Source organism: Clytia hemisphaerica, unplaced genomic scaffold, assembly GCF_902728285.1.
Source record: "Clytia hemisphaerica strain Z4C2 unplaced genomic scaffold, Clytia hemisphaerica genome assembly, whole genome shotgun sequence".
Classification (NCBI taxonomy): Eukaryota; Metazoa; Cnidaria; class Hydrozoa; order Leptothecata; family Clytiidae; genus Clytia; species Clytia hemisphaerica.
In genome coordinates, this window is record NW_027104384.1 from 460433 (window position 1) to 487984 (window position 27552).

General features: G+C 34.4%; 3 protein-coding genes and 1 long non-coding RNA gene across 4 annotated transcripts; all 4 read left to right on the forward strand.

The window, feature by feature from the left end:
* The first annotated feature begins 3806 nt into the window (after positions 1–3806).
* Positions 3807–13500, forward strand: LOC136819334 (protein phosphatase 1G-like). Its single transcript, XM_067075580.1, has 13 exons — positions 3807–3951; positions 4204–4276; positions 4393–4529; positions 4992–5117; positions 5331–5466; positions 5768–5822; positions 6483–6804; positions 7212–7349; positions 7955–8189; positions 8660–8750; positions 11624–11662; positions 12338–12440; positions 12948–13500. The coding sequence occupies exons 1-13, from the start codon at positions 3841–3843 to the stop codon at positions 13137–13139; spliced, it is 1758 nt and encodes a 585-aa protein (XP_066931681.1). The 5' UTR covers positions 3807–3840; the 3' UTR covers positions 13140–13500.
* Positions 13501–13819: 319 nt separating this feature from the next.
* On the forward strand, positions 13820–18117 carry LOC136819379 (deoxyribonuclease gamma-like). The gene is made up of 6 exons (XM_067075615.1): positions 13820–13863; positions 14264–14402; positions 14994–15100; positions 15362–15436; positions 15911–16011; positions 17658–18117. The coding sequence occupies exons 1-6, from the start codon at positions 13820–13822 to the stop codon at positions 18035–18037; spliced, it is 846 nt and encodes a 281-aa protein (XP_066931716.1). The 3' UTR covers positions 18038–18117.
* Positions 18118–18662: 545 nt separating this feature from the next.
* LOC136819343 (uncharacterized) lies at positions 18663–20469 on the forward strand. Its single transcript, XR_010848427.1, has 3 exons — positions 18663–18696; positions 19298–19340; positions 19915–20469. It is a non-coding gene; the product is annotated as an uncharacterized lncRNA (long non-coding RNA).
* A 1763-nt stretch (positions 20470–22232) lies between these two features.
* Positions 22233–26901, forward strand: LOC136819360 (glutamate receptor ionotropic, NMDA 3A-like). Its single transcript, XM_067075596.1, has 4 exons — positions 22233–23015; positions 23550–24402; positions 24978–25144; positions 26208–26901. Exons 1-4 carry the CDS (start codon positions 22312–22314, stop codon positions 26848–26850), a joined length of 2367 nt encoding a protein of 788 aa, XP_066931697.1. The 5' UTR covers positions 22233–22311; the 3' UTR covers positions 26851–26901.
* The last annotated feature ends 651 nt before the right edge of the window (positions 26902–27552 follow it).

The window sequence follows — 27552 nt, forward strand, 5'->3', positions numbered from 1 at the left end:
CATTCTATACTTCTAAATGACCTAAATGATAGTTGAAAGATCAGCAGTTGAGAAGAGGGTTGATTAAAATCATAAAGAACTGGCATGTTGTTTGCTTTGTTTTGGTACTTATCAGTCCTAAAAAATACAAATTTGAATATAACGAAGGCAATGAGTCTAGTTAAATGTTACTATATTTACAAGAAAGGATTACTGAAAAAATACTACTGTAGATGAACTAAACTCTAAAACTAAAACTTTACCATAAATTTACATTATGACAAAGTAAAAATCTATCTTTAAAAGCAACAAAGAAAAAAATATGGCTCAAAGTTTTAAAAACAGAGCTAGTCAGAGTTTCAATTCAGTATGTATAGAGCTTTCAAGATTTGAGAACAGACACTGCATTGGTTTACAAGACTAGAGACCACAACCACACCACACAGTTTTTTCGATTCATGAAAAAAAAAATATATTTATCAAAAAAAGGTTCTCTTTTTTTTTGGTAATCAATTCCAACAAACAACCAATAGAACAGTTTTTGGAAAACCATCCCACTGTGTAAACATTATCAACCAACAAAGCCCACATCGCCAAAATTGTAAAAATAAGTCAATATAATTTCTATTCTATCTATTGTAAAATGTTTTTTTTCAACATTCGCTGATACTAATCATGTGGCATTTCATTGCTTTTAATGATCATGATACTTGTTGCTTAAAATGTTTTGCATCAGCTCATCTCCATAACTTCTTGTTACAAAAATGGAATTTTTCTGTCAAACACAAACTTGTGGCATGTGTTGTGACCAACTTTCTTTCACGTGCACATACATAAGGTCAAATACTGTTCTGTCATAACCAAGCCAGGCATAAAAAGTCATTGTATAACAAATCATCCCACGGTCATGGTGTAGCTAAAGATTTTTATCAACCAAACAAAACTGATGCCAAGTCAAATTTGTCAATTATAAATTTCCATGAAAATTATAATCGAAACTTATCTCGTAAAATGCTTTTTTCAACATTCTGGAGGTGTTCAAAGTTAGAGGTATCATATGTAGAGCCAAGCAATACATGAAAAGTCATTTGCTAATCCCATTTGCCATGAAATATATGAGTCAACAAATCAAACAAAAACCAACAAATCATGTCTCTTCACTTTCATGTCACATCATGTTTGGGGTTAGAAGAAAAGTCAATCCACAATAGAAGAGCCATCTTCCTTTATAATGGAGTGTTCCAAAACTATTGGTAGGTTGTTTGGAAGTAAAGAAACCCACACAGTTTGTTTTATTTTAAAGATTTAACTTGAAAACAAACTGCATCTTTCCAGCAGAAACTCGTGTTTCAACCTGTAACATAACAATTGTCAGTCAGATCTGATTGTTACACAGCTTTTGGAAGAAACCTGAGCCATCATCCCATGGGGGATCTCCATCCTGTCTCCATGTGTTGTTGTCCAAGCACGTGTCAAAATTTTCCTTGCTGGATCATTTTAAGGCCCCAGATATATTTTCCAAGAATTTAATTTATAGTATTCTGCGGAACGAGATTTTAACTAATCCAATAAACCCAATAAACCCGATAATCCGGCATTGTATCCCCGCAGTTTAACCCGGCAGTCTGGTTCGACGCTACGACCCAACCTTTTGACATCACGACCTGACCCTTTGATATCAGACCCGACCCTTTGATATTACGACCGGACGGTTCAACCCGACCTTTTGATATTACGACCTGACGGTTCGACCCGACGACCTGACCTTTTGATATTACAACCCAACAGTTCGACCCGACGACCTGACCTTTTGACATCACGGCCGGACGTTTTGATTTTGACACCGATCTGACTTTATACTTTTTCCTCAGTTGAGATAAAATTTCCTATTGAAATGCTAATGGGGATTGCAATTCTATTGTTCCAAGGTTAAAAACCCAGTGGGGATATGGTTTTGGAGTGCAATTTTTAAACATGGAATTTTGATTGTAGATGAAATCAAAGTCAATTTCCCAGTGGGGCTGAAATTCAAGGGTATTTTACCACCGGGGAAAATTTTTTTGCTTAATTTGTGACACAGGGACGTATTTAAATCTTATATAGAGTTTTTATTTTTTTATTTTGCCTAAAATGCTCAGTCAATAGTTAAATTTCCTAAAATTTGGTGGTTTTTAGTACTCATGTACTAAAATTTTTCTTAAATTTCTTGAAGACCCCACCTTGGGATTTTAGTACACATGGTACTAAAATGCTTTTAGGCTTTTTTTGTAATACCACCACGTCACTAAAAGTCATGATGTCTGAAATTTTAGTACCGACCCCCCCCCCTGATTTGTTAGCTATTTTTGTCCAAAATCCTTACTATAATATTGTCCAGGGTTTCGGTAGCATGGGAAGATCTACCCCACGACACCAAAATCCTGAAAGCACGCGGGTAATCTATATCAAGATAGGATATTATTATGGTTTATTTTTTCGGCTGAAAATGTAGCACTTCCAAAGAGGACTGTAGTTGTTTATAACCTGTGTAATAATAATTATGTTATGTTATTATTATGTTAAATATGGAAATGTTATAATTGTTACAGGATGATATCATTTTGTATGAATGACTGATATTTCAGTCTTGTGATGGGAGCTCATTCTGCTCTGGACAAGGAAGAGCTTGCGTGTCGTAAAATTGTGCCTATTGTAAAAATAAAACATTTTTCCATTTTCTCAGAATAAGAGAAAGATAATAATATATACTGTATAAGTTGAATTTCCAAGGTTGGATTTTTGAAATAAATAGTTGGTCGGGACATCTGAATACGTACATAGCTACAATCATGGTCGTAATATTTGAGAAGAAAGGGAAATCCACGGGGAAGTTTTGAAACCACAATCGATTTGTAAGTGCTCTAAAGTAGATTTGAAAGGTAGAGTCTTAACTCTGAGTTTTAACGCTAGACTTTAAGACTTAGACCTTAGGATGTGAGGATCCAAAAGTTCAAAAATAGTCCAATAAGGCTCAGAATATATAGCCGCGAAGTCTGCCAACCCCTCCCAAATTGAAATGTTCGATTAAGTTAAAGAGATATCCCAAAATCAACTTTAAAATCTTGAAAAACGTTAAAATAATTCTATTTCGACCATGATTGTCTTTGAAAACTGAAAATGACCTTTGAGATACTTTAGCTGAATTTAAAGCCCTGCTAATTTGATCAAGATCTTAGCAAGGTTGAAAATTAAGTCAAATTTTTACCTTTTTAATATAATTGCGAGGGTCTCTTTTGTCAGAATTTAGTTATATAATCTACCAGCTCCAGTTGTGTAAAATTCAAAAAGTCTTACAAACATAACAGAATTCAATCTTATAAAAATAGATCTGGATGTTGAATCTCTGATGAAATTGAAGAATAATGAAACTTGCCCAACTAAAATTTCTTTGACAATTTACTTAAACCAACAGGGAGCCAACACCGCCAACACCTTGTTTTTACAAATTAGTTATAGTTCAAAAGAATACTTTTCCTACTTTCAATACCATGATGGTTTTCCAATTAAGTGATGGAATTTTTAGGGTTTTTTGTTTTTAAAATGCTTTTTGAAAAACCTTTTTCATTTCTATTCTAGAAATTATTTTATTCCCTATTTTCATATTTTTGTTTGAGATAGTTTCTAATTTTAGATGTACTTACTTTATAGAGTATGCCATAGTTTCTACCCTAATCTTTGTGTCTGATTTTAAGAGGGTTATGCTAAGTAAGGGTGGTCGGCTCCTCTACTATGAAAACCAGTCAAACATTTGTATTTTTCTATTAAACTTTCTATTAAATTAAATTTTACTCTTTTTTAGTTCTCAAAAAATATTTTAAGAACATGGGTGCATACTTACCAAAACCAGTTACAGAGAAAACATCTCATGATGAATCCTTAGATCATCTTTCCTTTGGTATCTCTGGCATGCAAGGATGGAGAGAGAATATGGAGGTGAGCACAACAGTTATTAATTTTGTAAAAATAAAAGTTCAATTTTGAAATGAAAAAATAAAAATGAATTTTAAAGCAGGAATAATAGATTGAGAAACCTGGTAAAAGAAATATTTCTGGGTATGAAATTTTGTAGAGGGCAATATTATACCTTTATTAATAAGAGTTGGATATATTTTTAGTTAGTCAGATTTAGTTTTTAGTTTTCAGTAAATGTAAAATTAATGTGTTTTTTTCTTTTTCTTTTTTAAGGATGCCCATTGTGCTATGCCAGATTTTGATGGAAAGAATAATGCATTATTTGGCGTATTCGATGGACATGGAGGTGAGAAATTTTAAATATTATCAATAAATTCTTTTGTTTAAAAAATCAGCAGAACTTTTAACCGGTTTAAAGCTATCCAATTAGCCCTATTGAAACATTTAATTTTCAATTTTTAGGTGAAGAAGTGGCAGTTTACGTATCCCAGAATTTACATAAGTTCATCTTAGACTGTGACAGTTACATGGAAGGCGAAATTGAATCAGCTTTGAAAGAAGCCTTTATGAATATTGATCAAGCAGTTACAACAGAGGAGGTTTGAAATAATGGTTTTATGATCCAAAATATTTTTAAAGATGATATTTTGGGGTAATAGGAACCTGCTGAAAGAGGGACACCTCCATGCTGAGTCAAATAGATAAAAGCTACTTTTATGCAACGTTATGTTGATGCAAAATAATACGCATACTAACAGATACTAATGCCCGGCTAGTGCACATGCATGAGCGTTTCTGAATTATTGCTAATGCAGTATTGTTCAATCAAAAAAAAAAGCTTCAACTTGTTATATGTTTTAAAATCTGTTTCCCGAAAAATATTTTCCACCCAGTGTTACCAAAAGAGTAGACGCAATAAAGCAGGAAAATATATAATGAATTGGAAGGAAACAGTGAATGAAACAGAGTAACCTCTGTTGGAGTGATGTGCTGAATCCTATTGCTTGGTTGGATAGATATTTTATATATATTTTTACCCCTGAGTAATTGTATTCCTTCAGGTTATTGAAGAGTTGAAAGAAATAGCTGGTTTCAATGAAGGAAATGAAGAAGAGAGAGCTGGAGAACTGAATGCTCTTTTAGAAGAAGCACACATGCCCATTGAAGACATTCTTGCCAATATCCAAGTAAGTCACTGCTTCGACTTCGAGATATTCAACTAAACCAAGAGAGGTATTTTTCTTTTTGTTACAAATTTAAAGTGACATTTTGTTCATTGCAAGTCTCTAACAAATTTCACTCCAAATATCAATATTGGTTGTTTTCCCTGACTGTGTTGTGTTATTCTCAACTTCAGTGAACTAGGATTTAACCTATAAGCTTTGTATCTTTTTCTTCAGCAAAAATGCCAAGAAAGGCTTTCTGTAAAAGGTGTTTTTAAAGATGAAGAAGAATCTGAAGATGAAGAGGAGGATGAAGAAAAACCCAAAACTGAAAATGTTGTTGATGAAAATAAGAATGTCAATGGACACACAGGTAATGTAATGTTCATCTAAAAAAAATATTTAGGTGATGGTTAAAAGATAGTTATATATTATATAATATTTCGTACAGACATTTTTGAATAAAATATCTTGCTTGGTATTAACATAAATCACTGCCGTTTTCTAGCTGACCTGAGTAAAACTTATACCTAAGGGTGTTGGGCTAAAGCTTCATTAACCTGACTTGACTATAATGAGACTGGCACTTTGAAAAGGAGTAAATTTAATTGTTTTTGATTCAGACAGTTTTCTAAATCATATAACCTACTCGATTTGAATTATATATATTTTAGAGGTGCCAAAGGAGACTGGGAAGAAGTCAAGGAAACAAAAGGCACCAACAAAGAGGTAAAACTTACTCTATTTTTCATCGATTAGTCAATCGACGGTTGAAGAATCCCCCTTACAATTGTTAATATAAAGATGAGTCTTCGAAGGACTCCATGCCCATGCAACATATTGTCAAATTACACTCATGTCTCGTTTCTTGTTTGTATTGAGAAAAAAACCATCACCAGACATATTATTTTGTTTATTTGTAATTTGGCATTTTGTCTGGCATTGATAAGTAATATAAGATTTTACGAAACACATTTGTAATTTAAAGGGCTTTGTAATTTAAACAACTAAATCCATAGTTCGAACCTTCTGAAAAAATGAAGAATGGGGATCAGAAAAGAGGAGGCATCGTTTAAGAAGGGGGCTTCCATATATATTTTAGATTATTTTCAAGCACTGTTATGAGCACGTTAAAGGAAGCTTTCTGTTTGAGTAGTCTGACTCAAAAGAAGAAAGAAGTTTGTTGTTTCTCTTTCTCCCTCGAAAGATAAATTCTTAGAACGGGGTAGCAGCGAGAAGGGCATTATTATGGATCCCACTATACACTATATATTTTCGAAAATGTAGCCCAAAACCCTTGGGGGATAGGCATTTCTAAAGGTTGGGGATGTCATGAAGGGGGATCAGACCCCTTTTCGTACTATGTTAAATCTGGTTCATTCATTTTAGAGTTGAAAATGGTAACACTGAGATAGTGGCAATAAACGGGTCAGCTGAAAAAGTAAAAGAGGAAGGTGGATCAAGTGGCGGCTCCTCATCTACACCATCTGCAGAAGAAGCAGCTTCGGCTGATGGTTCTAAAAGTGCTGGTGGCTCCGGTGGATCATCTACCGCTGAAGAATCAGCTGGTGGCTCCTCTGGTAAATCTGGCAGCTCTAGTGGTGGTTCATCAGGGGGATCATCAAAGGCACCATACATTCCTGCTGTCAACCCAGATGGTGGTGAGGACGACGATGAAGATGATGAAGATAATGATGACCCAGATTTTGATGTAAGACACATCTTTTTGAATATTTTTTAGTAACTTTTTGTTGTCATATAGATTACCCCTTATTAAGATTATCATATTTCTTTTCAATTGGATGAAGTAATGTTTTTCCATTTGTTTGTTTTAAATTGTTTCCGTTTAGAGATAAACTGATTTGTTAAAGTTGTTTATATCATGCTGCTGCCCATGCGTTCTCTCGTTCTATTGATAACCACAGATTTTCAAAAAATACCCGGCATGTTAAGTATGCCATATCATTTCGTCTATGAGTGCAATACATTGACTTCAATGGTAAATTCTAAAAGCTAGCCTAGTTTTACAATATCTCTTTCAATAAAGTCTTATTGAAGTATTTATAATAATTTAAACTTCTAACATTTTCATTCTTTACTCTTTAACATATCCACTAGTCACCACCAGAAGATAGTGACGAAGCTGAATCTTCAGGCGATGATGATGAGGATGGTTCTGGTGAATCTGGCGAAGAGGATGATGATGAAGATCAGTTTCAAGATTCAGAAGGTTACGAATTCTCTCAAGGACAAGAGGTGAGACAAATATTTTTACTTCGTTTTAAAATCTGTAAAAATGCTGTAAAATGTTGAAATAATCTGCCACTCCCCCCCCCCCAACCTTATATTTGGAGTTGGACTAAAGACAACCTAGTCTGTACACAGACTCAATCTACGGCTAGTCTCAAAATCCATTACCGTAGAGGGTCTGTTGTCATTGTCTTTTCTGATTTGAGATTTTTCAAATCGACCGCTGCGATGGAGTGTGGATGAGAGAGGGAGACGACGAGAGAAGTGTTGTTAATTATAAATCATACTTCATCGCAGAGGTTTCCGTATGGGGATTGTTTATCAAACATATAATGCGTACAGAGTGTACTACCAAACGTTAAACGTGAGATACATTCTGGTACAAAGTAACGAAGTGATACAGCAGGGGGGCTGGCTCAACCTATGATCTGAGATTCAAAGCTACCTGTAATTTGATCATTTTTGTAATGATAAAAAATCAACGAAAGTTATCCCTGGTTACCCATCCTTCTTTGTAATATTTTGAAATCGTACAATTCGAATTATCATACAATTTTGTAATCTTGCAAAATTACATTTTACTGACAAAAATCTTTTACTGTGGCTGGCAGGTTGGTAAAGATAGCGGGACAACAGCCGTGGTAGCTTTGATACACAATAAAAAGCTGTACGTAGCCAACGCTGGCGATTCTCGGTGCATTTTGTGTAGAAATGGCAAAGTGGTTGAAATGTCTAAAGATCATAGCCCTGATGTTGAGGAAGAGCGGAAACGAATCGAAGCAGCTGGCAGTAAGATTTGCTCTGAAGGTCGTATCAATGGTGGTATTAACCTAACGCGAGCCGTCGGTATGTGGAAATTGAACTTTCGAATTGTTTTTTTAGATTTATTGACCTTTTCTCATTCATTATTCAAATCCTTCTATAATTCGAACTGATTTCCAGTCCCCTCAAGGAGGGACCTCCCTTTAAATAGTTTGGAATAATGCGGTATTACCGACCAAGCAAGATTCCCAATTCGAATTCCAAATTGCATTTGAATTAGAATCCCCTCTTCTCGATAATTTTAGCCAACTTTCTTGTCTTTACACTCAACAAATAAAGCCTCGCGAAACCAATTCTTTCACTAGAACAGAACCTTTGGTAACTCGAACGATTTCCAATTATACTTCAGTTTCCACTGTAGATTAGAACAGCTAGCTCGAATAAATAAAATGAGTTCTCGAAATGACAGTGAAAAATTTTTAATGAACTGTATCACTGTAGATTTTCGTAATAGTTTTTTGTTATTTTCAAACTCTTCTTGTCTTCTTTTAAAGGTGACCACGCGTACAAACAAAATAAAGATTTGCCACCTGAAGAACAAGCGGTCACAGCTTTACCGGACGTTCGTGTACAAGACCTTACTGAGTATAATGTTCTTCTATACGTCTTCTCGATTTTTGGACCTACCTCCGGGTGCCCCGGTGGAGGTCCTATAAATTAACCCATGTCCGTCCGTCCGTTCGTTCGTCCGTCCGTCTGTTACCAGCTTTTCTCAGGATTGGCTCATTAGTTTTTTCTGATTTTTTGCACAATGATGCAAAATGGCAATGCCCAGAACGTGACGGAGCCCGATTTTTGAGAAAAAAATTATTTGGGCAAATTTGGGCCAAAAACTACCTAAAAATAGGGTTTTTTGGACTTTGTGCAAAATCCTGTCATTACTTTTTGCTGATTTTTTGTAAAAAGATGGAGTGCAAGATTCTCTAAAGAATGGCTGAAGTGGTTTTTCCCGGAAAATTCTTATTTCGCCTTAAAAAAACGGGATTTTTCGTATTTTGGGGGAAATTCCCTTTAACCAAATAAGAAAATATAGCTTTTAACAATGTTGGCTCATTATTTTTTTCTGATTTTTTGCACAATGATGCAAAATGGCAATACCTAAAATGTGTCGGAGCCCGATTTTCGAAAAAAAATATATTTGGGCAAATTTGGGCCAAAAACTGCCTAAAAATAGGGTTTTTTGGACTTTGCGCAAAATCCTGTCATTACTTTTTTCTGATTTTTTGTACAAAGTTGTAGGGCAAGATTCTCTAAAGAATGGCTGAAGTGGTTTTTCCCGGAAAATTCTTTTTCGCCTTAAAAGACGGATTTTCGTATTTTGGGGAAATTCCCTTTAACCAAATAAGAAAATATAGCTTTTCTCAAAGTTGACTCATTATTTTTTTCTGATTTTTTGTACAATGATGCAAAATGGCAATGCCCAAAATGTGACGGAGCCAGATTTTTAAGGAAAATTATTTTGGGCAAATTTGGGCCAAAAACAGCTTAAAAGGTTTTTTGGGCCTGAATGGTTTAAGTGATTTTCGTATTTGGGGAAATTCCTTTTTACCATTTTACATTATTCAACACACAAGCTTTATTTTTCCATTCTGAATTTTTGTACAATTATTGTCACTTTTTTATTATTTTCATCTGATGTTAATCTTTAGGTAGGTCCATTCAGCATGTTGCTTGTTAGACCTACTTTGGAGATCCTTTAAATTAACCTATGTTCGTCCGTTCGTTCATTCGTTCGTCTGTTACAGCTATAAGCAAAAAACTCGTACCCAAAAATTTTTAAAATGTCAAAAAATGAAGGTCTTCAAATCTCTCTAAAACCTATTTTTATGGGAAGCTATGGTATTTTGTAGCAAAAGGGGAAAAATAGAGCTTAACCTCGCTTTAAAGATTTTTTATCAAATTTTTTAGGTTTTTGTAAAATTGCAGGCCAAAATAGGAGAAAAAATCATAAAGTTTTGCATTTTCTTCTCATTGACTTTTCAACGCCTATTTTTAACCATTTTTGAAATCTACATAAAATTTCTGACAATTTGATATGTAACATGCATATGTTCCCGAAAAATCAAAGTAGGCTAAATCTGAGCCTGCTGCTACGGTAACTGCTAAACTGCTTTGGAATGATGTCCTTATTACAGGGTTTTTTTCAGGTATATTGATTCAAAAAACTAATCAAAAGGCCTCTTTTGCAAGCTGACTCAACTTCCTATAGGACTTGGACTGGTTAAATCTACAATTTGAGGCTTTGAAATCCTTTTTTTCACTGACTAGTACTAGGTCAGAGTTTTTGTCACGCTGTGACGGAAAATTTTCAATAGCCTGTAAAAATCTATGAGAGTGAAATCAGGTTTTCATTTTCTCCATGAAACATCGACACATTAGTGTTAATCAGAAACCTAAAAAAGAAATTCAAAAATCAACCCACAAGATTTTCTGTAACCCTTTTTAGTTTTTGTCACACCGTGACGGAAAGTTTGCGCCTATGTCAAAATTCCCCTATCTTTTCGTCAATTGCATTTGAATTGAGATTTCTTTGCTTGAAAATTCTTCAAATAGGTAGAGTTCATCAAAATATGCAAAAAATTGAGTCAAAAATCCAGAATTACAATGAACTAGAGGTCCTGCAAGGTGGATTTTCTCATTTTTGATCAAAATGTTACGGAGACTATTTTTTGGAAAAACCCGGCCTTTTTTTAGGATTTAGTGCATGTTTTAACTTTCAAAGTTAATTTTTCTCATTCTTGTATGTATTTATGACAACTTGACATTAAAATATTAATGTTTCTTACAAATTCAGAAAAATTATTTCCTATTTAACATTTGTGATTTTTGGTGTTACATCACTTTTTGGGCCAAAATTGGGTCATTTTTAGGCCGAAATCCAAAAAAACAACAAAAGTAACCTGAAAATAACTCTATCGTGTTATAATATATCAGTGGAAGTGGAATTTTGAGTAGATTTTGAATATCCAAGTTTCTTGTCCTAAAAAAACAACTTTACTCAAATTATTATGCTTTAACAGCTAAAAAAAGACATGGGTACGAGCTTTTTGCTTATAGCTTTACCTTTTTCTCGAGATTGGCTCATTAGTTTTTTCTTTTTTTTTTGCACAGTGATGCAAAATTGTGATTCCCAAAAAGTGACGGAGTCAGCTTGTTACTATTGTCAAATGTTTGTCCAAATAAGCATTGGATTAACTTTATAAAACAATTGTAAAATTGAAGTATTACAAAATAGACAAACAATATTAAACATTTTGAGAGGGTTAGGGTTTAAAAGCCATTGGACTATGGAAACATTTTCAAATTAATTGGGAACTTTTAAGGGGGCCGAATTTTTCGGTATATCAAAACTCATTGTAAGACTGAGAAGTCTACATTAAAGATACAATGAGAAAATACATGTTTTTACAATTACTTTGTAAAGAAGTATTAATGAACTATTTGTTCCTTCCTTTTAGCGAAGATGAATTCATGGTACTGGCGTGCGATGGTATATGGTAAGCTAAATTATATGTGCTTTTAAAGTACTGTTATTCATGATATGCACCATCACGAACCCCCAACAGCTGATTGATTGTAAGGGATGTAAAATCAGTCAATACGTCACTTTCAACTGATCAGCTGTTGGGTCTGTGGAATACATGGCAATGGTGCATATCATTAATACGTCTTAGTTTATTAAGCTATGTTTTACGGTAAAAGTTATTCTCAAGAAAATGAATCATCATAAACATGCAAAATGATTGCTGGTAAAGTAATAAGATTGATTTTGAAAGCAATAATTATACTTGAAACTGATATAACTTTTACCAACTATTTCTCTCAAATCTTATCCACTAAACTTACGATAACATTTTTTTTGAAAATGAGCAAATTTTTGAAGATTGTATTTATTCTTGCTTGAATCAATCGAATATTAATTTGATTAAATGTTTAAGATTCACAGATTGCCTCAGGTTTGTCATCATCATGTTGCGACCACAATAAGAACAATGACATTAAAAATCCTTCTCCAAACATCACTATTCCTCATAACTGTCCAAAGATCTCGTTTTAGTTTGTTTGTGTCCCTGTCTAAAAAAGGTCTTTTATTGTACCCCTTGTAGAGTCCGAAGCATCTCCAAAATATCTTTCTTATGGAATAGTTGTAATGAAAATTCATTATTTCTCAGGAATGTGATGACGAATGATGAAGTATTAGATTTTGTGCGCGACCGAATCACTGCAAACGAAAAAGCTGATGAAAAACTCAAATTATCCCAAATTTGTGAAGAGGTATTAGTCACGTTTGTTTTACAATTCTGATTATGTTTTCTACAAATTCTGAGGCTCGTTTCCAACCCTCTTTAATTGACTAATTGTGTTTATTACATTTTTTGATCCGATAATTAATTACCGCTTTCATCAGCTTTCATATCCATGAAGAGACCAACTTCATTAATGAAAAAAATGTCTATCCTTTGGTATTTTAATTTTCATCGACCTTCTTTCGTCATTGCCACTTCAATCTAATAAAGAGGGCCGATTCTCAAGTCTGAACACTGATTTAGATGATAAACAATATTGATTGAAGAAGTATCGTTTGCAAGATTTTAGCAAAGATTTTAACACAAAATGTCCTAAAACAGTCTTCAGACTTGAAGAACAGATAGATTTTGATGCTTAAAGGTTTTGATTAATATAGTCAAATTTTTTCAAAGCTAATTATCTTAATCTTGGTGGTCTATATCATTTTCGCCTGTGAAACATTTTTAAATCTCATCACATTTCTTTCATTCACAGATGTTTGACCACTGTTTAGCACCAGACACACAAAACGATGGTACTGGGTGTGACAATATGACGTGTATGGTCATTCAATTCAAAAAGAAATTCCTTCAAAACGGACATTCAACTGCGTCGAATAAACGAGAACTTTCCCATTCTGGTGACGAGGAGTCTAAACAGAAGTCTAAAAAATCCAAATTGAGCTGAACCTAATGAATGGCTGTAGTATAGTTTTAGTCTATTTACAGTGTTCTAACCTCGGAAATCTCCTCGTCGAGAGTTTACAAGGCTTACCGCGGAAGACTTCGGTTATTTGGTTTTTGAGCTTTATAAAGGTTTCAATGGCTATTGGAGATGTTAATTTTTTTAAGTTTGGTTCCAAAACGAGTCAATTCTGGTAAACCATTATCATATTTGACGGAACGGCAATCAGTGAAAAATTTGCTTTTAAAATTTTCGGATGATATTTTTTATTTGTCAGAGTTTATTATTAAAAAAAGAGGTGTATTTATGACGAGAAAAATCTTTCGTGGCAATTTTTGCGTTTTTAAAAACTGAATGTTTACTTATTTCAAACCTTTTTTTTTTATTTTACAATGACATTCCTGCAATATACTTGAAAAATGACCCTCTTAGACACCCAACTTTCGGCCACTACTGAAGTAGGTCAAACTAAATCGATTCATGGAAAATTACAGTCAATCTAAATGTGTTAATGTATCCCTTTTTTACGTAATACGAATATAGAGCAACAAGGTTATGTCAGTTGACTCAATATTTGGATTATGCGAGGGTTATTATAATATTTAAACATTTTTAACAAAAAATTCAGTCGTAATTTGCTTTTCGCATGAGATATTACGTAGAGTGCTTGATTGGTAGTCAAGATGTCTGCTTTTACTGCCCTGGTATTACTTTTAGCCTTGTCCAGGTAAGGTGTTTATGTGTGTTTTTCTTTATATTCTATTTTACAAAGTCTGCTGATTTTACACCCCTGTGTCACAGCACAGCCCCACTGGAAAATTTGGCAAAATTTAGTCCCCGGTGAGAAAAATACCCTTGAATTTCAGCCCAATTTCAATCGAAATTTTCACCCCCGCTGTAGGAAAAAGTTTCACCGGGGCTGTGACAACTAAAACTGGCCTTATTTAAGAATGGTAGGGCAGCGTCTGTTGATGGCCAAAGAGGGCAGTTTTTTAATATTTTTCGACTGAAAGAGCTGTTTTTTACCAACTTTTTATTGATTTCAGAACAAGGGGGCGGCGTCTGGTAACTGGACCCTAAAAGGGTCTGGAAAAGGTAATTACTTTCACCCTTTATTGTTTTTATAGTTATTCTACCACCTCAACATCAACCCCCGCACAACTTTCAGCCAACGATGACAGTGTTCTTGATATTGCTGCTTTCAATGTCCGAATCTTTGGTGCTAATAAAGCCACAGATCAAACTACTATGGATATTCTTGTGAAGGTTAATACACTTTTTTATTAGGTGTGGCCATGGTATGTTGGTCGGCAAAATAATTAAAATAAAAGTAGAATTTCACCTAAAAAATATCCTAAAAAGGCTACTTCTTGACAAAAATGCGAAAAAGAAAATAAAAAAACACAAAAGGTCTAATTCATGGATAAAATGAAAAATTGAACATACAATTCTCAAAACCTTGGAAAAAACTACCAAAATTTTGAAAATTTGGCAGTCTGTAAAGCAATGAAAATAAAAATGATATACTAAATCAATTTTATTTTTATCTCGATTTTTGGAATTCCAGGGTCGGTCGGGCCCGTAAAACAACTTATCAAATTGGTCTCGCCTTAGAAAACTAAGCAAAAACAAATTAGGAATAAACTGGTGCCTAGAGCAAATTAAAGGTGAAGGGTATACATTCTAAAATCATTTTCCACCGAAGGAAAAGAAAAGGCTAAGAACAATTTTACACAATTAAAGTGATACGATTAAAATTTGAGGTTATTTTAGAGAGAGTATTAATGGTTATTTCTTGTACTCTTGACAACCTTTATTCAATAGTTTATTCTCTGAACCTAAACTTTTCTTTTCCAGATCATTTTGCGATATGACTTAATTTTGATCCAAGAAATTCGAGACAGCAGTGGAACAGCTATTCAAACTCTCCTCAAAACTCTCAATAAAGAGTTGAAAGTACCAGGGTATGTTTTCGTCATTTCCAGGCTTTCTGCCTTCAAGCTTCAGCCCTCTTTGTTGTATTTTTTTCACTCATAATAGTGTACCTAAGTTAACAAACAGGATATACTTTGCAACCTAAAAAAACGGGGGTAAAAATTATATACACATTTGATGGTTCCACCGGTTCTGTAACACGTTGGTGCTTGTATGTAACTAGAAAAGGCCTGTTATGAATGGATCTAACAGTATTTTAGATCCTAAAAACTAATTTTATTTCATTATAGTGCGTCCTACAAGATGAAATTGAGTCCACGCCTTGGACGAACAGCAAGCAAGGAAGAATACGCCTACATTTTCAGGTTTTCTTTTTAAGGCCCTCTTAGACAAGGTTCACCAAAATTTAATCTAAGCCTTCAAACTTCAGATAAGTGAAATGAAAATGAAATATAAAAAATTGATTTCCAAATAGTTCTTTCAGGGGGGGGGGCTCGATAGCCTAGCCAAGGGTAGTAAGTAAGTAAGTCTGCGACCGCAGTCGGAGAAGACCTGAAGGCTCTTCTTTCGATAGCTGTCTACCCGAAGGTAGGGGAAGGCGTCACTTTTTCTCCCTGGATTGCTCCACTTACCCTTTGACCCTTCTCTTAATTGCTGAGCATCAAGCAGAGAGGCATCAAGTACCATTTTTGAAATCTTTGGTATGTCCCGGCAGGGGTTGAACCCACAACCTTGCGCACCGTAGCCGGATGCTCTACCACTGCACTACGGCAGCCAAAGGTAATTGAAAAGAATTGGCAATGATTACCCTGAGGTTTGAGATATCTCTTTTGCTTTAGATCTGACTTACTAACATGCATCGATTCGTTCACTTTCAACGATCATTTTGACGTTTTCGAAAGGGAACCATATGTTGTTCGATTCAAAAGTGATTTAGCAGGTATGTGAATTACTCAATTCAACCTTGCATTGAATCATTGTCAAAATATATTGGAATTTCTGGTTATTTCGTGGTCTGAAAGAATTGGGCCAAAAATGGCGATTTTAGCACTTTTTGAAACCTTGCTTCAGATTCACTTTGAGTTATTGTAGCTTTCTCAATCAAGTTCCCCAGTGGTAACTCCGATCACCATGTCACGCAATTTTTTGTCTTCAATCACGATCACGCAAATCTGCAAAAAACTTGGATAATCACGCGTGCCTTTGAAAAAATTCCAAATCACTCATCACGGCTCAAATATTTTTCAATTCACGATCACATTTTGACATCTGCTCACGCAATCACCTTTAAAAAATTTCCTAATCTTAATCACGTAATCACGCCAGAAAAAAGTCTCATCACGACATCACGCAAACCGTTTTGGGGGCCTCGTCCCAATAGGTCAATCTTCTTTGGGACATTCTATATCATTACAGGGTTCGCTTTTTGGACCTACCCCGGTGGGGTGGAGTTCTATAAATTAACCTTTGTCCGTTCGTTCGTTCGTTATTAGCTTTCCTCATGATTGGCTCATTAGTTTTTTCTGATTTTTTGCACAAAGATGCGTAACTATAAACCCTCGAATGTGACGGAGTTCGATTTTCGAACCAAAAAAAATTTTTGGGCAAAATTTGGGCCAAAAAAAGGCTAAAAAAAGAGTGAAAAATTGGACCATTAACTTTTTCTAATTTTTTGCATGAAAGTAGGTAAAAGATGACTCAAGCAAAAAATTTTGTTGGCTCGAAAAACGCATGTTTATCTATAAGAATCTCTATTAATAAGCATACATCAATGTTTTTAGTTAATACTCAATTTTTTTATGAGATAAATGTTTTTTTTTGCTCATGAGGGCTTACTTTTGAAGAATGTATGTGTTTAGACATGAAATTCTGGTTGCTTGGCATGTTTTTCTAGAAAAGCTGGCCAAATTCGATATTATTTATATGCACATTATCAATTACTTAGGTATTAGCTTTTCTCGAGATTGGCTCTTTGATTCTTTATGATTTTTTGCACAAAGATGCATAACTATAAACCCTCGAATGTGACGGAGCCCGATTTTCGAAAAAAAAAATTTTGGGTAAATTTGGGCCAAAAAACGGCTAAAAATGGGTTTTTTGGCCTTTGTGAAAAATTAGAACATTAACTTTTTCTGATTTTTTGCATGAAAGTAGTGTACCATCATAGGTAAAAGATTGCTCAAGCAGATTTTTTCAAAAAAATTTTGTTGGCTCAAAAAACGCATGTTTATCTATAAGAATCACTATTAATAAGCATAATCAATGTTCTTAGCCAAATTACTCAATTCTTTGATGAGATAGATGTTTTTTTTGCTCACGAGTCTTGAATATGAAAGATTATTTCAAGAGCATGAAATTTTGAAACAAACGACTAATTTTAATAGATCGTCACTATTTGTGTTCTGAATGATTGTTTAACGGTCATGCTCACGTAGATATCAATTATACGTGTTAAATGCATAACCAGGTAGGTCCATAAAAGTATCACTTGTTTTTCATTAGGTTTTCTTTAAAACTATGGCAGCTTTATATCCCCGTTGCAAGTGACGAATCCAAAGTAGATCTTTCTATTTTTGTCATTTACAGCGATCAAGGAGTTTGCAGTTGCTGGTATACACACCTCACCGCGAGATGCTACCAACGAAGTTAGCAATCTCACCAAAGTTTATGACGCAATTCAACAAAAATGGCGTCTCGATAACGTCATCATAATGGGGGATTTCAATGCTGGCTGTGATTTTGTCAAAGAATGGCGCGCCATTGGATTGGCAAAGGATCCGCGCTTCTATTGGATTATTGATCACAGTAAAGACACGACAACGGGACATTCGGATTGCCCGTACGACCGAATTGTGGTCGCCGGACGTGACTTGGTGAAGAATGTTATACCATTGAGTGGAGATGTGTTTTATTTTGATCATGAACATATAAACGACTGGACATCCATCTCCTTTGTCTTTTTGTAGAAAAGGCTGCTAGCTTCGTTGCCGCCTCGTTAAAAGCATAAAATGAAACAATAGACTTTGATGATATACCACTTGGGAGTACCTTGCTAACAACGTCAAAACTTCGACAAAAGTCTCTGTTGTTCTACTCTTCTCAAGTCTTTTATCTATATCATAACAAAGATAACAGAGGCAAAATCATCGTCAGCTTGTCAAACTTCGACTAATATTTCTAAATTTTGACTTAAAAGTGTCTAATAATTTTAGAAAGTGTCGCATTCTAATTTCGATATTCTTATGGCACAGGCTCTAAACTTTGGCAAGTTATTTTTTTCAAGTCATAAAAAAAAATATTGAAGTAACAAAAGGGATTCAAAAGTATACACGCAGTTGAAATTCTGCATTTTAGAGTTAAAAATGTTGATAAAATATATTACAAACTTGTGAAAAAATTCGAAAATAATTTTTTTGTAGATTGGGAGTAATGTTCAAGCTCTATCAATCCTTTTACCTAAATAATTCAAGGAAATAAAATTATGACGGAATATTGTCGGATTTTTCATACCAATTTTGAAATACAGGCGGCAACGAAGCTCGCTTCAAAGAGACAATAAAAGATAGATGTCCAGTCGTTTATATGTTCATGTTTTGATGAAGAATATCAGCTATCAAACAGACAAGTATTTTCACATATTTATTGTATTAACAGTTAATAGCCCTGCTTCAGACAAGTATTAATTCTCAAGGGTCGATGAGGAGGAAAGTTCACTGTAAGGGTTCAAGGTTTTAGAAAAAGAAAAAATTTGGTGAAATTTGGGAAATTCCGACTCTAGGCAGTATATGTTTTATGTTTTAATACTTTAACGATAATATTGTCCATATTGTACCTCAATTTAATAGCGAATTACTAAACTGAAGACTGAAGACTCAGAATTTTCGCATTATTAGTGCAACTGCTCTACCGATTTAGCTATCCAATCCACACTGGAATTAGATTTAGGAACAGTGTGGGGTTTTTGACTTGACCACTCCAGTAACCATGCATGTGTAGCGAGATGAACAACATCACCATCTACGCCACAATAGCGCACTTCATTCTTGATATTTATGACGTTTTCTTTCATACGGAAACACCCGAAAACACCGGACTTTGTCATCAGTTTTGAATTTCAACAATGAAACTGTTGACAAACGCCCGCTGTTTTCGAGTGTTTACGTATAAAAGATTACGTCATGAATATCAAGAATTTTAGTACATTTTTATTCTTCTCACTTTTTTAGACGTTGTTGGTGAGCGACCATTATCCTGTCCACATGCAAATCAGTACGTTAAAGATTTTCAATCTCATTTTCCGCTTGTTCGAAAGTCACAAAGAAGTTAAAGCTAGACGACTAATTCAGACTAGTAGAAATAAAGCAAAAAGTAATGGTAGGAACAATTTTAGTCTGTATACAAAATATACAAACTAAATCCCGTAACAATAATCGTATTATCATATAACGCCTATACTACTGTATTACATGCATTATATCTGACATTATCAGTTTCACGGATGTTAGTTGCAACACTTATAATTACAAGCTTAACTATCTTGCTTAGCTTCCTGGTGTGTCTTTTAGCATTTTAATTTTTATAGTTAATTTGGTAATTTAGTCATTTAGTTATAGTAACGATTGTGTTTTCAAGATTTGAGAATCCTTTATACGCTTTTTTATGAGGACAATGCGAACGAGGCTCAAAAATGACTGAAATAAGTACAATTTGTTTAGCCTGGAATGACAGAATTTTGAGTATATTGAGGGTCAGAGTAATACAATAGGCTAAAAGATGAAATGTCTCAATATCACCCTAAAAATAAGAACATGGTAAGAACAAGGTTTGATGTCTCTCTTACCAGAGTACAAGGAAGAAGCCGAGAACAATCGATGCAGTCATTCTTACATCGCTCACGATTCACGTATTGACCATTCTCTTATCAACAAACCAACCAAAATTTATCAACTAAGATCTCAAGCTAAGAAACAATCAAGTCTATTCAAAGTAAGTGAAAACTTCAAAAACACTGGCGCATACCAAGAAATCACTATCAAAACAGAAGCTACAAGCGGATTACAGATGTTTGCAAACCTACATCAGCTTCAAGCGACATTCAATGAATTTGTCTCGATTAATCAAGTCAAAATGGTTAAACGCTTTTACAAGAATTCAGCCAGTAAGGGTATTTTACCTCACGGGCACGGAAGGTATCAGACTTTATTTGATTATTATAAAAGCTGTTCGTTTTTATACACAGTTCAATTGGTGTGTACTTTAAAGGATAGATTGAACCCTTCTTGCTCAGTCCAAGCAAAAATTGAGCAACAATAGATTATATTGTTTATAAAGCAACTTTTGATTTGGTATCGAGATTTAGTAAACATCAGCTATATCTTAATGAATTTTCAAGTCTTATTTATATTCATCATATTTTATGAGAAATATTGAGGATTTTTTAAAAGAAATTCCGAATCAAATTTTCCAGTAAGTGTGAATTATTTCATTTTCAAGTTTGAAGATTCATTTCATAGTCATACTAATTGAGTGCATTGTAGCATTATATTGATATTTTTTGTTGAAACTCTTTTAGATCCTTGCTAAGTGGAAGAGTGGCAATGTTTCTTCAAAATTCTCTTAAGGGATATTCATTTTGTTTGGAATTTTGGCCTGTAGGCTCCTACAAAGGCCCTTAACGAAACTTTTTTTACGTACCTAACTGCTCCATAAACTCCTGATGGTCATTTTGATTTTTAAAGAATAGGCTATTACTTCGCAGTTCTTAAATTAAAATTATATTGTTCTTTTGTCAAAAAGTCAGAAAAATTGTAATTGGAATATCTCGACTTATAGATATATAACCAAAAAGAGGTTTTACTCAGGACGTTAAAAAAATCTACAGACCTTTTATCACAAAACTATTTTGATCGTCAAATTCGAATTGCTCGCATATTCTGATTTCCATTACGTGCAACACTGTAACTGTGTTGTTTTTTTGTTGTTTTTTCAAAAGGAAATTCTCCTTTTTCAATTTCAATTTTGAAACAATATCTCAGTATTAATTTAAATCTGTGATTTTCATATTTGTTCCCAGATCTGTTTTTTATCAGGGGGTAATAATTTTTTTATGAAAATGTTATAAATGGTACAGTGAAGTTTCTTTTTTCTACTCAAAAAACGAATCGAGAAGAACTCAATCAAACACGGTTAGCGGGTTAATATTATTGGGCAAACTTGATCTCTGGATCTCTGGACCATTGAGTTTCAAGCCCGAAGGGCTAGAGGTCAATCTCCTTGGTAGGATTTGAAGCCAACAAATCCTACCAAAGTTGCGCGGCCTTGAGCGACCCGCCTGGTTTTTACACAAATGACAGATTGAAACTAAAATTTACCGCTTAATTTTGAAAAATATATCACTCGAAAACAAAGGAATTGCTAGATTCAATCCGTCATCAAAAATACGGCGCATATTTTAAGGCTTCACTTTTTCTTGCCTAAGAAAGGTTAAAGATTGACCTCTAGCCCTTCGGGCTTGAAACTCAATGCTCTGGACCTGGAATTTTTGCAGATTTATCATATAATAATACTGTTTAGTTTAGTCTGTATATTTTAAGCTTTTAACATGCCGTCGCGAATGGATATGGAATTTACTAATGGCGACATAAAATCAGAATACGATTTCGTTTGCGAGGGAAACACATGAATAGGGCGTGGAAAAAAATTAAATTTGTTTTAAGTTTTTTGAATCATTTTTGGGGAATACTAATCATATTTGACCCTTTATGAGACCTCTACGAGACTCAATTTAACAAAGAATTTTTTTTTTACATCTGTGAAATTAATTATGATTTTTTTATCATATCATCCTACACCCAAAAAAAAAATCTCCCAAAAATTGAATTTTACAGTCGTGTTTCCCTTTAATTAGCCGACGAAAAATAAATTCTTTGGGATCAATTTATATGAATTTTCAACAGGGAAATGAAATTAAAGCAAAACAATAAAAAAGCAAAAGATATTAATTTAACTATCAAATTTTAACGATTTTTTCTATCAATTTCATTATTTTTTGTAGAAAGAGGAAAAAAAGTCTAAGTGGGCAATTTCAACGCTTTCAACGAGAACGAATAAAAATTGGAGGAAAATTTCCCTTAGCGATGGCTTTTTTTAACCGTGATTATTTTGATGTTTGTTTGATTATCTTAAATGTTTTTTAGAGAAATATATTTTTACTAAAGACTAAATCGAAAAGATTTCAACGATGAAGCTTTATAACTTGATTCTATCGCTTTCGTTGACGATCACCAAAGTATTTTCCGGCAACCTCACATGTCACCTCGAAGCACTTCTCTATCCACTGGAGCTAATATCTAAATCAACATTTTCGCCAAAATCATCCTGGTTAGATCCAGATCAAATGAGGAACATTTATTTCAACCAAACAAATGATTCAATCGGTTTGGAACAATGGTTACACAATCAACAACATAACAACACTAATAAACAATCAATACAAAATCTTCATACATTCTCATCTGCACTTACCAAGACTCTAAACTATATACTACAAGAACGAACACAACAAGAGATTTTAATATTAACAGACTATCAACCAACCCACCTTTTTCTCAAAACATTGGAGCAACAACTTCTAAATCTAAACTATAAGGTTGATTTCAAGACAATAAATAAAGAAAACATTCATCAACTCAACACAATAGTGACAGAAATGTTGTCAGCCTCCATATCAGTCAATCTCCTTTTACTACCGTGGGATTTAACCCAGGCTGTTCTAGATTCAGCCAAAAGACAATTTTTACTTGATAAAGTTATTTCTAGAACGTGGATAACTTTCAATGGAGATCGAATGACTCGAACCGAGAAATGTGTACACGATATATCGATTAAATCGTTAGTTCAATCGACTTATGTAATGAGACGAATGGTAGATAGTACAACTGTTTGGTATGTGCAATTTTTTTGTCACTTCTCTCGGCTGGTATTCATGATATGCATCATCGCAATGTCTTCCATGGACCAAACAGCTGATTGGTTGAAAGTGACGTATTGACTGATTTTACGTCACTTACAACCAATCAGCTGTTGGGTCCGTGATGTAATGTCAGAAGACATTGCAATGGTGCATATCATGTATTCAACGTTTTTTCGACGTTCATCTAACGTTGAATGGATGTTAGATGGACGTTGTCATGACGTTTTGTGTCACCTCTAGGTACTTAGTTGGTCTACCATATAAAATTGATAGAAGCAAGGTTTGAGCACTAGACTATTCTACGCCTGAAACGTGCCAACTCAAGCCTGTGCATTCGGTTTATATGTTGTTTAGAGATATAGCGTACAGGCTGCTACTCTTACGCTTCACCTCGTAAAAAACCATATTTATCATTTCAATTTTTTTCAATTTTCGGTGCCCCAAAAAAATTGCTTGATGTATTTTAGCTGCATATCCTTATAATATTATTTTTTACATTTTTCTAGTGAGCTCAAAATTAACGATACATTAATCGAGTCGAATGGTCGTCGACTAGTCGATGAAATAACAGAATGTTCACAAAAGCGACCGAAACTCGTCATCACGACCTTAATCGATCACCCATTTGTAATCACTACTAAAATGGATATTGATCCATTAGGTGGATATAATTGTCAATTCTCGTACCCATGTTCTTTACCCAGGACCGCGTCAAACGGTACAATAGTCTGGGAACTACATTGCTGTGCTGGCCTTGTTATTGATATTATTATGGAGATACAGAAAGAATTAAATTTTGATATGGAGCTGTATGGATGTCCTGATCGCCAATATGGCTCTATTAAAAATGGTTCCTGGACTGGTATGGTCAACGAGGTGGCGTCTGGCCGAGCAGATTTAGCTATCCAAGGTTTAACAGTGAATGCTATGAGGTCCTCGGTTGTTGATTTTACGACAAGTTTTATGCTAACGTCAATCGGAATAGTTCGCCGACGTCGTTCGTTACAATTGCCAATCGTCAATTGGGAATTTATGAAAATGCTGAAATTAGATCTTGTTCTTTGTTTAATCTCATCATTTGCTATTGTTTTTGTGATTTTGTTTATTTACGAAAATATTAACCATTATTTACGGAAGGACCGGTATTATCCGACTCGTGAAGCATTTTCGTATGTCGCCGGATTAACTTTCCAACGTGATTTAGCTGGTAAAACGCCACATAAATGGTCAGCTAGAGTTGTTGCTATTGTTTATGCTATTGCTATGACGATTGTCATGACAACATATACAGCAAATTTAACAGCCAATAATTTGACGGAAGCCGATACCGATGATTTTGCTGGTTTGAAAGACTCAAAGGTAATTTCATTATACACTTTTTATAGAAAAATGAACGGATACAATTTTTATGTTTTACTGTTTTATTTTTTCCGAGATTTCAGACTTTCAATTTTCTTAAATTCTTTTTAATATGCATAGTCTTCTTACTGGAGAGCTGAAAAGAGGCTCCTATTCCTCAGTGAAATCTAAAATAAGGATATGGAACCGATTAAAATCCACCCAAATTTTTGTGTCAAAAATGAGTAGTTGTGGAAAGTAACCTAAATTTCTGTTATCATTTTCCAGAACTGTACAAACTTATTTCATCAAAAATGACGAAATGCTCTGCCACCCTAATCATTGAGTTTAAAGCTAGAGTAGAATTTCTAACCTTTCAAGAACCAGGCAAGAAAAAGTGAAACCACTTATTTCCTATCCAGAACCGCGCATAAAACGTGCCAAGGGCTGTATTTTTTGAAATCTAGCGAAGTGGCTTCATTTCCCATCCAGGAGTCTCAAGTCTAGCCCTTTGGGCTTGAAAGTCAATGGCCCTAATCTCCTAAGTGAATATAGCTGAACAGAAAATCTTATTTATTCACATATTACATTTTCAGATTACAAACCCAACACCAGCGTTCATATATGGTGTACGTAAGGGGACTTTCAACGAGCTTTACTTCAAAGAGAACATACAACCACGATTGAGTGAAGCCTATCAAACATTTATACGTTATTATCTAACCAAAACCAATAGCGAGGGATTGGAAAATGTGCGGATCGGGTAGGTTCTTTATATCTTAGCCTAAGGTCTTTTATAATTCGTGTAATACAATAATACGAGTGTTATATGAAAAATACTATGATTGTTACGGTATGATATCAGTTTGTCTAAACACTTCTATAAAGACTACAATTAGTCCCTTCCATTATTATTTTCTGCTTATTTCCTGAAATTAATCTGTCTGAATCAATTATTTATCCTAGCTTCAGGTTCCTGGTATTATTTGTCTTTAGCAGTAAACGAATCTCCTGTTTCAACACCGAAAAAATATTGTTTAAAACAAAGTCAGCATAACAGACCATTTACAGTTGAGCCTCCATAACTCGAACCTATATAATTCGAATGTATCCTTAACTCAAACAATTTTTCTAGTCCCTTCAGTCAACAATGGCTTTTTAACCCATAGCCAGGTGGGGGTGTCTATTTTTGCATTTCAAAAAAGTTAGTACCCGATGCTACTTTGGGGGTGGGTGTGTGTATTTTTCACTGTTCAAGCAAGTACAGGATACTATTTGGGTACTTTTCACAGAATTTTGCTGTTTTTCATTAAAAAAAGTAGTTTTTTTGTAATAATTTGACTTTTTTCAAATATTAATTTTTTTGATTTGAAATTTTTTTAATCGACAAATTTTTTTTACTATTCTGAGAAATTTTTTGATTTTTTTGAAGAAAAACTTCCAAAATGGTCAAGAAGTGAAGGACATAGGCTTCTGACTCCATCATTGATAGTTTGCTTGAATTATCTGTCAATTTTCAGTCTGAAAAACTAATAATATTACCCCTCTCTTGGTCTAATCTGTAAAATTTAAGATTTTAGGGGTGGTGTCTCTATTTTTTACAGCAAAAATGAAGTAGTACCTGGTACTGGGTGGGTGGTACCAAAGAAAATTTTAGTAAAAAATCAAATTAGTACCCTATGGGTTAGTACCCTGCCTCTGTACCCCCCTGACCAGTCTTCATAGCTCTGACAATTTGCGTTCCCCGCGGAACGTTATTATAGAACGTTCGAGTTATGGAGACTCCATATGCTAGAATGTTGAACGTTTGTGCCATTTTTTTTCAGGACATTCGACGCATTCGTTGGAGATTACGTCTATCTTTTATACCGCCTGGTGACACCCAAATATTGTTCCGTTCTTTCCATTCACAAAGAATCAAGTCTTGATTTCCCACTAGGATTTGCTGTTCAAAAAAACTCCAAATGGAATAAACTTATATCTGGCAAAATACGCGAATTACATGAAAATGGTTTATTAGATCGGATTGTGAATAAATGGTTTTTCTTACCTAAGTGTCTACAAGATTCTCTACAAGCTTATAAATTCCCTTGGGAATATATCGGTGGTATGTTAGTTGCAGTTGCTTTTGTTGTGCTAATTAGTATAGCTGTGGTATGTTTAGAGACTATTTACACCAGACGAAAATCAAAGAAAACATTTGGTCATATTGGTTATGAATTTCATGGGATTTTCCGTAAAAAATCGACGGAAGTTTCTAAAATTGACTTAAATGGACTTCAAACTTCGTTGCCTGTACCAGGTCTTGTTATTGCGAACTCAAATTGTAAGGATTCGCCAAAATATACTCGTAAAGAGTCGAAGATTTTACAGAATTCAACAAAATCGAACGGTGTCGAGTTAAGAGCTCGAAACGGTACTCAAGAATCAACAGTTCAAATGGACGATTCTGACGTGAGTGAAGCTTAGGGATTTTTTGTAAGGAATATAATTTTGTTAAAATAAAATCGAAAATTTTGCTTTTAAAAATGGTAGCTTTTATACTGATATTTTTTCCTTTTATATCCTCAGAGTAATATAGGGAAACTGAAATTTTAACTTTAACTCTAGATTCGATTTTCATACAAACGCTTCGCTTGTAGCTTTGCTTTTGTACGGAAATTGAAACTAATTATGGTCATGAAGAAGGGTTTGGGTCCAAATTAGGGTCCGTTAGAGTTCGGCATGTCATAGAGAATGGTTTTCCATCTGAAAAACAATGGTATCAAAATTTGCAAAATCTTACTATGTTGGAGATTTTCTTTTTCGAACAGGCTCCCACAGGCTGTAAGCATGAAAGTAAAGATATGCTAATTTAATAGTGCGAATTAGGATCAGTATAATTTTAAGGTTTTTTTTTGGTCGAACAAATCAGGCGTAGTAGTGTAATAGTTGTAAACTTTGATTCCCGTCTGGGAGGTCAGGGTTCGATTCTCACACGGTGCTATGATTCACTTGGTAAGTGAATGTACCTTCGCCCGGGTCGACCTATGCCTTGTGAGGGGAACTGGGTACCGTCACTCTAATAAAAGAGTATGGGGAGTATGTCAGGCATTACATGTGGTGTGGTGGCGACACTCATAGTTTCAACACCTACGAAGATATATGTCCTTCCTTGTAGTTCGAGTATCA